Below are 12,083 nucleotides of genomic sequence, written 5' to 3' on the forward strand. Positions count from 1 at the left end.
AGCATTCAAATTATTCTCTCCACTAGAAAATTAAAATTTACTACAAGCAAGATTTTTAACTCTGAGCAGGGCCTTTTATCCATTTGGAGAGTGAACAGGACACTGACAGTTCCCAGCCACCCACAAATGTGATTACAAGTGCAAAACCATCAGATCTTACAAAACACATCTCCACTTTGCACACTTCAGAGCCCAGTCTCACAGTATTAATGCCACTGCCAACACCCAGCATGACACTTCTCCTGATAAACTATTTACAGGTTTGTGATCAACACCTTCACCTTTCCTTCCTGTTCACAACAAGTTGCTTCTAAGAGACAAGGAAATGCAGGAGACTGGACCAATGGTGTAAGCAAGACATTTACTTTTTAGTGCCACTTCTGAGCACACAGAACTGAACACTCATTCACCAAAGCATGGTTTACTTAGTTATTCCAAAACAAGGCATGTGGGATACCTATGACGCTCCAAATTCATGTCTGTTTGAGAGAATCCCAAGAGCTCCATGCACCTTCAGAAAAAAAAATCCAACTTTTTCTAACCACAGGCAAATTATGGTCTTTGTCACAAGTAGACACACACAAATAAAAAAAAATTAAAAAGAATTCCACAGTAATATCTCCTAAACATGGGTTCATCCCCTCTAATGACATTTAAAGAGTCTTGAGTAATGCAACACTTGATGCTAACAAAGGATTCACTGATGTGACTTCACCACTGTTCAAAGAAGGAAACCTACTCCCTCACCTTGCCAGGTCAGCAAGTAGAAGACACTCAGCAAAGAGACAGGGCAAGACAGTGGGAAAACTAAGCAGCTGGGAGGGGAAGGAACAGGGGAGAGGGTGGGATCTTCCCTTTTCAGCAGAGCCATGCTGTTGGATTGGCTCAGCCATAATGTGCGACTTAAATTTAAGTGGGGTTCTCTGCACCAAGAAAAGCATTTCCAAGAGCCACTTCGAGATAATCTGGTTGGATTGCCAAGAGAAGATTCTGGCCAATGACTAAATTACACCTTTTTTGCCCATATGAACAAAAGGGGCTGAGATGGTGTCTTGGCTGGAATTTTCAGTCTCATTTCACCTTACATTAATGAGCTCTCCGTAGCCAACACTACTGTGCACATCAGGTTAGACACCCTGGAATGCTTTGAGCTGCAGCTTCTGATGAGCTTAGAACATCAACTGGATCCATGGCTTACAGTGAGCAGGTGATATGAATTCACGTAACACTGGAAACTCTAGTCCCTTGGTCTAAAAATCAGCATATCTTTAAGGCGCTTCTTAATTAAGAAAATATTAGCCTGATGCAGTGAAATGTCAAGTCATGTCTTCTTTCCAAGGCTAAATAGGATCTAACCAACATGATCTATAACAATGATTTGGAACTGTACCAACCTTTACCATAAGCAAGTGAAACTGAGGAAGTTGAATTGCAGTTGCAATTCAGCAAGAGGAATCCCGTATATTCCTCCTGATATACTGTAGTGAAACACTTATTTGAGAAAACCGGCAGATGAATTAGAAATGCAGCCTTGCATGGTGGCTCTGGACTCAGTCTCCTTGCACCCCCGTGTGTGCTATGGCTGTCAGTGCAGGTGGTAGATGTGATAAGGCACATCCTGATGTCCTGTCCTTTCTGCCTGGCTGAGGCAGCAGCAGGGAGAAGGATCTCTCCCAGCACAGCTAAGGAGGCCACGCACACCCACTGCAGCAGCACACACACTCTGAAGGCAAGGCTGAGTGGAAAGAAGTTAGTTCACAATTCTTCTCTTAAGCACTGATTAAAGCTGGTCCCTCATAGTTCTGATTCCAGTGGAACTAAAAAGCAGTGACAGCCACTGTGGTGCATCTCCCATACAGCTAAATACAGAATACAGAAGTCTTGAGAAGCATGAGGTAGAGAAAAGAAAGAGAAGTTACTGCACGAACTGACTTTCTACAAGGTATGACCATATACATTTCAGAAGTCCAGACATATGGTGTTAATTACCAGGCTTTCAAGATATCCTAGTCACAAGATGAAAATTATAGCACTCCAACAGTTTTGAGAGCTTCACTCTTTCCAGATACAGATTTCAGTTGCACAGGCATGTAGATTAGTATTTCTAGTAATTTTTCAGCACAGTTATACACTACAGTGCAATTTAAAAAAACAAGCAATCCCTGAAAGAAAGCAGTTGCAGATGTTGCCTTTTTGTCCATTTGATCATTTTGGCATTGCTTTAACTGGGAAATATTTTTCCCATCAAACTGACCAACACCTCAGGGTGCCCTGGACACCATTGCAGAAACAGACTCAAAGTGGCCTCAGCAGCTCAGCCCAGTGATGGTCTCAGAGTTAGATTGAGAAGAGAAACAAATAAAGGAGCATTTCATTTAGCTGGATGAAATTTAGTCAGGTTAGAGCAACACCTGGGGTAGCACAGGTTAAAATGCAACCAGGCAGGTAAATGCCAAACCTCTTGGGGTTAGCTGGTGCCACACACACTAGCATTCCTTGTACATGACCCTGCCAACACAGATGCTGCTGGCAGTGCTGCTCACCCCCGACCACGCTGGGTCACAGTGTCTGCCCTATACCTCCTCTCATCACAACGAGACATAACGCAGTTTCTCGTCCTCCTCACATGACCTGTGAAGAATCATTTATAGTTGGTAAGGAGGAGCTCCTTAAACATCTACTGAAAACATAATTTTGTTTGTTTTGCTCTTTGTTCTCCTGAACAAATGATGAACTTCCATTTAACTAAGGCAGCTGAAAATGCACTAAATTTAGCTGTCTTTTCTGACTGATGTGTTAGATGTAGTACCCAAAGAGTTTATTATGATCACAACTGACAGCAATTCAACAATAACAAGAAAATTAAAACAGAACTGCAGCCATATAAGAGGATCTCTTCAGTAATTGTGCCAAAGGAAAGACAGAAAAGAGTAAAGAAAAACCAGCCAGGCCACTAAAAACTAACTTAGTTCAGAAAGTGAAGCAAAAATGTTACATTTAAACATCATATATTTCCTTTCCACCTAACAGGTTTTCATATTCAATACTCTTATTTTTCATGCCCTTCATAGGCAGTCAATGCCTATCTCATGTCTAAACAAATGTAGGCACAACGCCTCTGCATGGGGACCTACACAGTTGTATGCTCCCACAGAGGAGCTGGAAGGGCACAGAAAGAAATGAGACATTGTCCTTATAAACAGAAAAGAACGTTCTGTAAATCCTGATTTGCAATGGGAGGAAAGCTTCCTCTTTAGGTATGAAATTCATACCACCCACCTCTGGTTCTCAGATCTTCACCTTCCATAAGGCCACAGAACCACCTTCTGTGGGCATGCAGTGTCTATACAGCCAATTGCTATTGCATCACCAGCTTGTTACTTTCAGTCTGGCAGCTATGAATTCATTTCCAACAATTACACCAAGAAACAAAGTAGATATCTCCCTGTTTCCAATTAAGGCATTTTTCTTTCTCCATTCCTCACGTAGTTCCTGGATTTCTTAACCTGCACATCCCTTTTTTTTTCTGAGAGGAAATATTTAGACTTCCTCCCTGGAAAAACCTCTCATCTTTTTTTGGTAAGAGATTACATCCTGTGCATTTACATATGACAACTACAACTAGTCTAAGATGAGGAGTAGCTCAGTTTGGATATCAGAAGCCAATATAGTTACGTCTGATCCTGCAATATCTTAACCAGAGACAACAAAATTTAAGAAACTTTGATTGGCTTTTTAAAATATCACACATGCCTCCCAAATTCAGGCTGCAGTAACTCAAAACAGGAGGAATAATTGGTGGATGTGTTGTAATTCACCACTGCAGTCAATGCCTATGCTTATGGTATTATTTTGCATTTGCTTAGAGGGGAAACTCTGATAGAGCTGAAGGCTTTGCCATCATGGGAATCCCTTACCTTGGCGTGACTCGTGTGAGTTCATCGGAGGGGTGCAGAATGCGGCAGGTGGTGAAGGTGAAGGTGGAGTTGGTTTGTGACATGCACTTCCCAGGATGAGGTACTAAATTAAAAAAAAGCAAATTCTTTGCATTTTACACAGAAAAGGGGAAAACCAAACTTCTGTGTGCTGATAAGACAGATGCAAAAAGTGATGAGGCACCTTGATGGGATCAATGCAAGAAAAGTGAAATGGCCAAGTACTACAGTGTTAAACAGACACTTGTTCCCCAAAAGAAACACTTCTAGGACTCCAAGGCCAGTGCTAAAAAGGTCTGCTGAAACTTGCCCATGATCACAAACACTGCAGATTAAGTCTTGTTCAAACCAAATTTAGGCCAGGCAGTGCTTGAAATGCTAGTCCTTATCTAAACTAGCAACTTGCATCAGTGGGAAATTACAAGCAAAATTTTCTAGTACCAGCTCAGGAGCACCAGGATTTTCTAAATGCTTACGCCTTTCAGCTTTTAGATTGATCCACAAAAAGGTATCCCCATTACTTCTCAGTAATGGATCCATCTGGCTAATGCTACAGGAATGCAGATTGCTGAGGTGGGGAGGGACACACATTAATTGCTGTTTCTCTGACTTTTCATATCCACAATATGGAAAGTGGTAGTTTTTTGGATCCACTACTGTACATCTGTGACATTTCTCCTGTGCGTGTGATTAGGTTCTTTAAAAATGTATGTCCTCAGCTGCATAGTATAGCAGTTTTTGAATATTTGTAGACAGTGTAGTAAGCAAATTTCCTAATAAATGTGGCTGTAAAACTGCCACTCTGGTGATAGATCAGTGATTTGGGAAAGAAGCAATACAGCTTAGTTTTGAAAATTAAGGACTTAGGCCAACTTCTTCTTCTTAGTAGGAATACTTCTTTGGCTGTGTTAACCTGCTATATAATGCAGCTGTGGTCACTGCAAAATAACTACAGAATTTAAGAGCCATGCATCTGAAAAGCTGGTTGAAAAACACCCAGAGTTAAATATTACATCAAAGATATCATGATTGCATAGGTTCTCTTACTTAGTAACCAAACTTAGCAGTGGTCAAAAGACATGCACAATAAAAACCATGTGCAGCTCCCTCCCCACCAGTCCCATCCAACCCTCTGAGCCATTCCCTGATTAAGCCACATTTTAATACCACAGTACACAACTATTGAACACATTGCAAAAGACAGACAGATTGACCAGCTGGACCAGACACCATTCTGAACTCCCAGAGCAGCTCAGCAGAAGCAAGGCAAGTCTTAATTGTGGCTGTGTTCCCTTTTCCGCATATAAAGTATCACAGCTCCAAAACAGTGTGTGTGGTTAGGTAGCCCTTTAAGAACACAGATAAGCAGTGTGGGAAGGGTAGAGCATGGGCAGTGTGGACAGTGGAAGCAGAAGTGGCTGAGCATACAGTGTGAGGTAACTTCTAGTCAGCGCTGGAATGTAGGGCTGTACATTAGAGAAGGATATTTCTGAGGACCACTGGAGTGTCATGTTAACACACTCAAATGTTAGCACGGCATAACATAACAACAAGCTCTACTTCACCTCCAGAGATGGTAATTAGGATGCTTCAGGAATCCAGTTGCTTTAGAGATTAGTGTGAGCACTACAAAAGCTATTATAAGGGAGCACAGCCTAGCAATCATGATTCTCTCCATATTGTAGAGAGTTATAAGAAAATCTGGAGAAAGAACTCAAATAACTGGACATGAAAAGATTGGTTATTTGGAGAAACACAGGACTTTAACATAAATCAATTAGAAACAAAGCAATTATCCCTGGATGATGAATAGAGAACAGAATAAAGCAATGCTGGTTTAAGATTGCAAGCTCAACCCAAAGCACATAGCTGTAATACAATCAGTGCATTTTCCCCATTTGTAATATCCACTGAGCATCCCCTCAGATTGGAGACAGGCACATTGAAGAAACATAGCTGCATTAGCAAAAGCAAGACTCATTGCTATTAATGAGTCAAAGATAGGAGAAGGCTGCTAAAAGTAGAGAAGTCACTAGCTCTAATCAGAGGAGACAAACTGAAGTGATGAAAAAAATCTATCTATTTCCAAAGATATATTTCACCCTTCAAATACCACTAAGAAAGTCCTGTACCAGCTTCATCCTTCATCAGTCAACAATGGGTTGTATCATATTGCTGTAGCATTTTCCATCCTTTGGACACAGTAAAAAGAGTGAGAACCTGTTGCTGTAAATGAACAAAGTTTATCAAATAGAAACAAAATTATTAATTTCTAACTTAGTAATTTTACATAGGAATGGTCATCTCCTGAGATGGTGTAAGTTCATGACGAAGCAATGCATTTTTCTAATAAGAAAGACTATCTTCCCATTTACATATGTCAAAGTATTCTCTTGAATATAAACATCTGCTGCATGTAACTGTCTGAAACAAATTTCTTTCTTATACCTCTTTTCCAAAGTAGTCGTAGTTTACCAACAAGGCTTCATATCTGAATGAAAAAGAATCTGTGCATAATTCAGTGTTTAACAAAATTTACAGAAACATCATGTAATTTCATCCATCAAGAACCCAGTGCAAACTGTTAGTGCATTTTCCCCATAAATTAAAATTAAATCTAAACCTAAAATTTCTGCTTTTTTAGCACTCAGGAATTAATGATTCTTCATCTTATTAAGTTTTCTCAAAAAATTCACAGGCATTATGGAAAAATGTAAGCCATCATAGCTGAAAGGGGCTCTTCTGTAAGTACAAACGCTATTGTAAAAACACCTTTTAAAATACTGAGAAAAAAAAAGGCAGGTTCCAGTCAAACTGAGCGCAGAGAGCTCCATCTTCTGGTAGAACAAACAGGACTTTCCTCACAAAACACAAAACTGATTTTATGTCTCAGATCCAGCTGCAGGACTAAGAGCCTGTGGGCCATTCTGCTAGGTGTAAACAGCAAAATAGGTATGTTTAGGACTTCACTTCTGCCCAGGGAACTCTCAAAAGGCCATTTTAACTGGATTTTCAACAAGCTTGTGCAGAGGAAGGTACAAAGTTACAGTAGGTAAACAAGTGGCCTGCCCCACCCACAAGAAGACGTCAAGACAAATTAAGTTTGAGGAAGACTTGTAAGAAGCAGCTATACTAAGATACCATTAACTTTTGTACCATTGGATCAAAATTCAAATTTGTTGTTATGCCGAAATAACAGTGATGAAGCAGAGAGCTCAAGGTGACCAATAAATTTGCATTTTATACAGACACATATTCTGGCACATAGAGATTTATTAGGAAATTAACTTCAAAAAAGCTGGGAAATCTTTATAGAGTATGTCTTGATCCAGACTGGCACAAAGTTAATGCTTTAGTACAACAGTGAAGCAAGCCACTCTACACCATCATGTTTTTGGCATGTTTCAAGAAAAGGAGGGGAACCTGGTTCCCTACTATTTGAGCAGGGAGTGCAATGGAATTAGGGCATCTCTTTAGCACAGGCTGTGGAAACAAGGATAGAATGACAATCAGACTGAGGCATCCTTAGAGCAACAGATGGTGTTTTAAAGCATTAGGATTTTATTGCTGAATAGAAAACTTCTGCCTACTTTAAAAGAGGATAACGAAGGACCATTAGGAGACTCTTTTTTTTCTACTGTGTGATCATCTAGAATACAGGTTATGGACTTTACTTTTGCCAGTTTGTGCCACTAATTCCATCCTTGGGTGAGGTGAAATTACTAGGAAACTAGGTCACAAAACCCCACTAGGATCCACGGGACAAGACGGTGGCTTCATGCAGTGTCTAGATTTAGCAGAGTTCATCCCCTTTAGGTGGCTAAAAGTGAGAGCTCTGATATCCACTGCTACCTGTTCTGAAAATGGCTGAATAGGGGGAATGGGGGAATAGGGGGAATGGTTCTGAAAATGAGAGAATAGGGGGAATATAGATTAAGCTGGATCTGATACCTGGGTGAACCACTACTAGAAGGCAAGTGATAAAAACAACAGCTGTAAATTGTGAACATGGTGCTTTCCTAAAGGTGCAACCATGAATACTCAAAACCTCCAGGAACTCATGTCTGCACCAGGAGCATGGCTTTTGTTATGTTTCTTAAACAACAAAATTATTTTCTGAATACCTGATTTTCCAAAATTTTCATTTATTTTGCCTTTGGAAACAGAAAGAGTGGAAAAACTGAACAAAGGCAGGTATTCTTTGGACAGAGTGTTCTTCTGACTGAGATAATTTTCTCATACGTTTATGACCATTGAGCATAGATGGAAAAAGACTTCAAAGTGTTTAATGTAGCATCAACATAAGTTTATGCAGGCTAGGGTCCTGAAATTAAAATTCAACATTTTAACAGCATAGAAAGCAACTGCTGACAGCTTTTCTTAAAAAAATAATTACTGTGAAAATACTCATGCCATTTGAAAATAAAATATATTTAAATATGCATCAATACCTTAGTTCTAAGAAGAGTTACAAAATTTATTGCTTTTTTGTACAATGATCACTTTTTAGAAGCATGTGTAGTAATGCTGCTAAAAACAACTCAAACATAATACATTCATTATGTGTTCTTGTGATTTTGGGTCTCTATTTGGAAAGCCCTCCATGTCATGGTTAAGGTCTAAGCATGAAGTACAAGAGTGCTGATGCTGTGGTGCTGTGCACATGTCTATTGAAAGCAATCAGTCAGCAGAACAAACGCAAGTCCTGAAAGACCATTTTATGCATCCAATACTAGCAGGCAATTAAGCAGACACTGCATCAAGTGTAGCCCTTCCAACTTCAAAATTAGAAAATTCATAACATTATTAAGTGCTTTGAATGGCTGGTGTTTTGTTTGTTTCTTTAAGGGAAACATAACAGCCGGCGAATTAAAAAACCACAACAAACCAAACAAAAAGCCAGCCCAAACAACCCGTCCCTCCAGAACAGATTCTGTACAGCTTTATAACATACTAGTTTCTTTCACAGAACAAAAAAAAACATATTGAGGTTACAAAAAATTTGTAACAAAAGTTACTTGTCCCAGATGATTTTAAGAACACGGTGTCCTGTAACTTCTCTACAATTCCACTTATGCTGAGAGTCTACACAAGTGATATACAAAACTCAACCTACTCCTGTGTATTAGGCTAGAACTGCAATTTTGGAATTTGCAATCCTCCATAAAGTTAACTCTACTCACACACAGTATGTGGCTCCAACACACTAACTGCAGACCATATGTCACATGTGTGCTAACTTCTCCTGAAAAGTTCAGTGCCATAATTGGGATAGAATATGCATTTATGGTGAAGAAGCTGTTTTATAGATCAATGGGTACTACAGGTTTCAACATATGGACAAGAAAACACAAGGAACATAACTTTTCCTTTTTTAATCAGAATGACCTCTGACTCTAACTATCCCAAGAATAGAACATCTCACAATTGTTCTGAATACACTTGTTTTGGCTACAAGATATTTTTGGCACCAGCAGTGTTTGCTGTCCTGAGCCGTGAAGTTAAAGTAAGTGCTTGGGCTCATTTAGAGCAGCATTCTGCACACAGAGAATGGCAATATGAATAGTACTTGTAAGTACTGTAACAGAGAACATATCCAGTGCAAAAAAGGCAAGATACAAACCTCAGAGCATACAATCAACTGAAGCAGAAACCTGTCCAACAGACTAAGATGATCTACACCTGCTGGGAAGGTCCTTGTAGGCACTGTATTACTAAAGACATTTTGATCTTAGGCTAGAAGACCTGTAGCTCTAGACTGGCACACTTTATGGCCTGCCAACAGCAAGTGTAAGAAGACAACTTCTGGCTTTTACAGACCTCTTGAATGAGATTTTTCCACAATGGTGCTATCCTGGATTACAAGCAAAGGCACTATTGCTAGAGACTGTGTGCAAGATTTTTCTTTCCTTCCCTTTTTATTTTACTTCCGCATTCTCTAGCAAGAGTTTGTTCTGTATCTTGCCAACTGGAAGCAATTTCCAACTGGAATCAGGCAAGCAATGATGTTGTAACCTTGTACTCATGATGGGCTAATGATGAGGTGCCACCTGTCCATACACACCCCTACCTACCTTGAATTTCCTACACAGAAATCTAGAAGAAAGAATGCTGAGGAGAAGCAATGAGAAGCAATGGCTGCACAATATTTAAATACCAAATAAACTCATAAGCTAAGCGTGCACCTCCTTCTCCCAGAAGATATTCTTCAGTGGGCAGATTGTGGATCCTAAGAAGTATTGCTCCATTAGTAAGTACCTATTCTGAAAAAATCCACAATCATCTCCTGCTTGTACAATGTCTAACAAATTGCTTCAACAAAAAGCAGACACAGTGTCTTTACTCCATTTGAGCAACACAACCAATAATGATATGATAGCTCATGGATACTCCTAAATCCTACACAAGAGGACAATTTGAAAGAAGGCAAAAGAATGGGAAATTAAAGTTTTCAGTGCACTTGTTCATTCTACACAAAGTTATTAATTTTGACCCATTTATTTCTGTAATGTATTAAAATGACTCAGCAAACAATACAAGGTAAAATAAGATTGCTAGAGCTATTTCATTGATTTTTTTCTACTTTGTCAATTTATAAGGTGGGGAATTTGCTTAAAACCCCTGTCTAAATAGACTTTTCCCAGGAAAAGTCAGCAGTAACCAGTAAATAACCTGTTCATAAACAGTGACCTTTATTCAAATCATAATGGAGACAGAAAATGGAAGGAAATACTAGGCTTTCTTACCAGTTTGTAAACATGGAACAGGCCTACTTTTATTGCTCTACTTGAAAGAAAGAAGTCTTTCAAATTATTACCCAGAAATGTTAAGACTAATTTGTTCTTTAAAAAAAACCAACAACGAACTAAACTATATCCTTATCTATGTTTAGCCCATGACAATGAGTCTTTTACTTTTTTGACATGTTCCTGTGTTGAACACTCTTAAAATTATAAAATTCTTTAAAACATAGCCCAAGCAACATTTTTTTCACATTTACTCTGCTCTGAGTTCATGAAGAACTGCTTGTTCCCTTCCTCTCTACAGCAACACATTTTAAAATTAATCATATATTTTGTTGAATCTTTTATTCCCTAGATCCTAAAAAGGCCAGTTATTTCAGTCTTTGATTATTTCAGTCCATGTTTCTTATATCTCCAGCTTGTCTTGCTGTTGTTGCTCAGACTCTTCAAAATTATAAAAACCTGGATAATATCCAAAATGCCATACAACTGCCTGAAGAGGCATTATTTATTTTCATATTAATATAAAAAATAATATAAACTTTCTTTCTGGGATCTCATGGAACAAGGACAACTTTTGCCAATGGAAAGGGAAGTTGAAGGGTTTGGATGTTGAAACACTGGAACAGGCTGCCCAGGGAAGTGGTTGTGTCACCAGGAGGTATTTAAAAGATCTGTAGATATGGCACTTGGGGACATGGTTTAGTGGTGGACTTGGCAGAGCTGGGTTAATGCCTGGACTCAATGACCTTAGAGGTCTTTCCCAGCATTAATGATTCCATGATTCAAAGTTTAACCTTAATACAACTGACTGTAGAAAGTAGCTTATATTCAATAGCTGAAAGCACTGAACTGCCACTGCAGTGAGAGCTGAAGATACTCTGCATGTCATGATAATAACAGAAATATTATTGTTTCGCCCTGAGACAATCTAATCTTCCAAAGACCAGCCAAATATTAAATTATGATTTATCCCAGAAAAAGGAGAGGGAAGGAAGTGTCTTCATTTAAAGTAGTTATACAAACACAAGAAGTCTGGGAAAAAAAAGGAGTTCTGGCAATTTTCTGATTCTGGACTAAATATAATTCTTTACCAGAGGCAAATCTTAATGAAGACTATATAGCTTATTAAAACAAAAACCCCCAAATCCCAAGAGCAAGAGAGAAATCACACAAACTCAAAACACTTCTATAGTCTTGAGATTCTGTAATCATGTGCAATAACAGACTTCTAGTGTCAGTGTCAGACTTCTAGTGTCAGAGTATCTAATAACTTGTGCAGTACTGTGTCACTTAGAAATGTTTATGTCTTAATATGGTATAAATAGGAAGGACAGGGTTTAATAGTGTGGTGGAGAAAGAGTAAGGGAAATGTTATTAGTCACTGCAATAAAAACATTCCCTT

At 39.0% G+C, this 12,083-nt stretch overlaps 1 protein-coding gene across 4 annotated transcripts in view; it reads right to left on the reverse strand.

Moving 5' to 3' along the window:
• The window catches only part of TRAK1 (trafficking kinesin protein 1), a 125,890-nt gene that overhangs the window by 2,986 nt on the left and 110,821 nt on the right, over positions 1-12,083 (reverse strand). For all 4 annotated transcript variants that reach the window (XM_054639729.2, XM_077178010.1, XM_054639740.2 and 1 more), the window contains one exon: positions 3,918-4,020. In XM_054639729.2, coding sequence (XP_054495704.1) covers positions 3,918-4,020 — 103 coding nt within the window. The remainder of the gene's footprint in view (positions 1-3,917; positions 4,021-12,083) is intronic.

The sequence above is a fragment of the Agelaius phoeniceus genome, chromosome 1 (assembly GCF_051311805.1).
Source record: "Agelaius phoeniceus isolate bAgePho1 chromosome 1, bAgePho1.hap1, whole genome shotgun sequence".
Classification (NCBI taxonomy): domain Eukaryota; kingdom Metazoa; phylum Chordata; class Aves; order Passeriformes; family Icteridae; genus Agelaius; species Agelaius phoeniceus.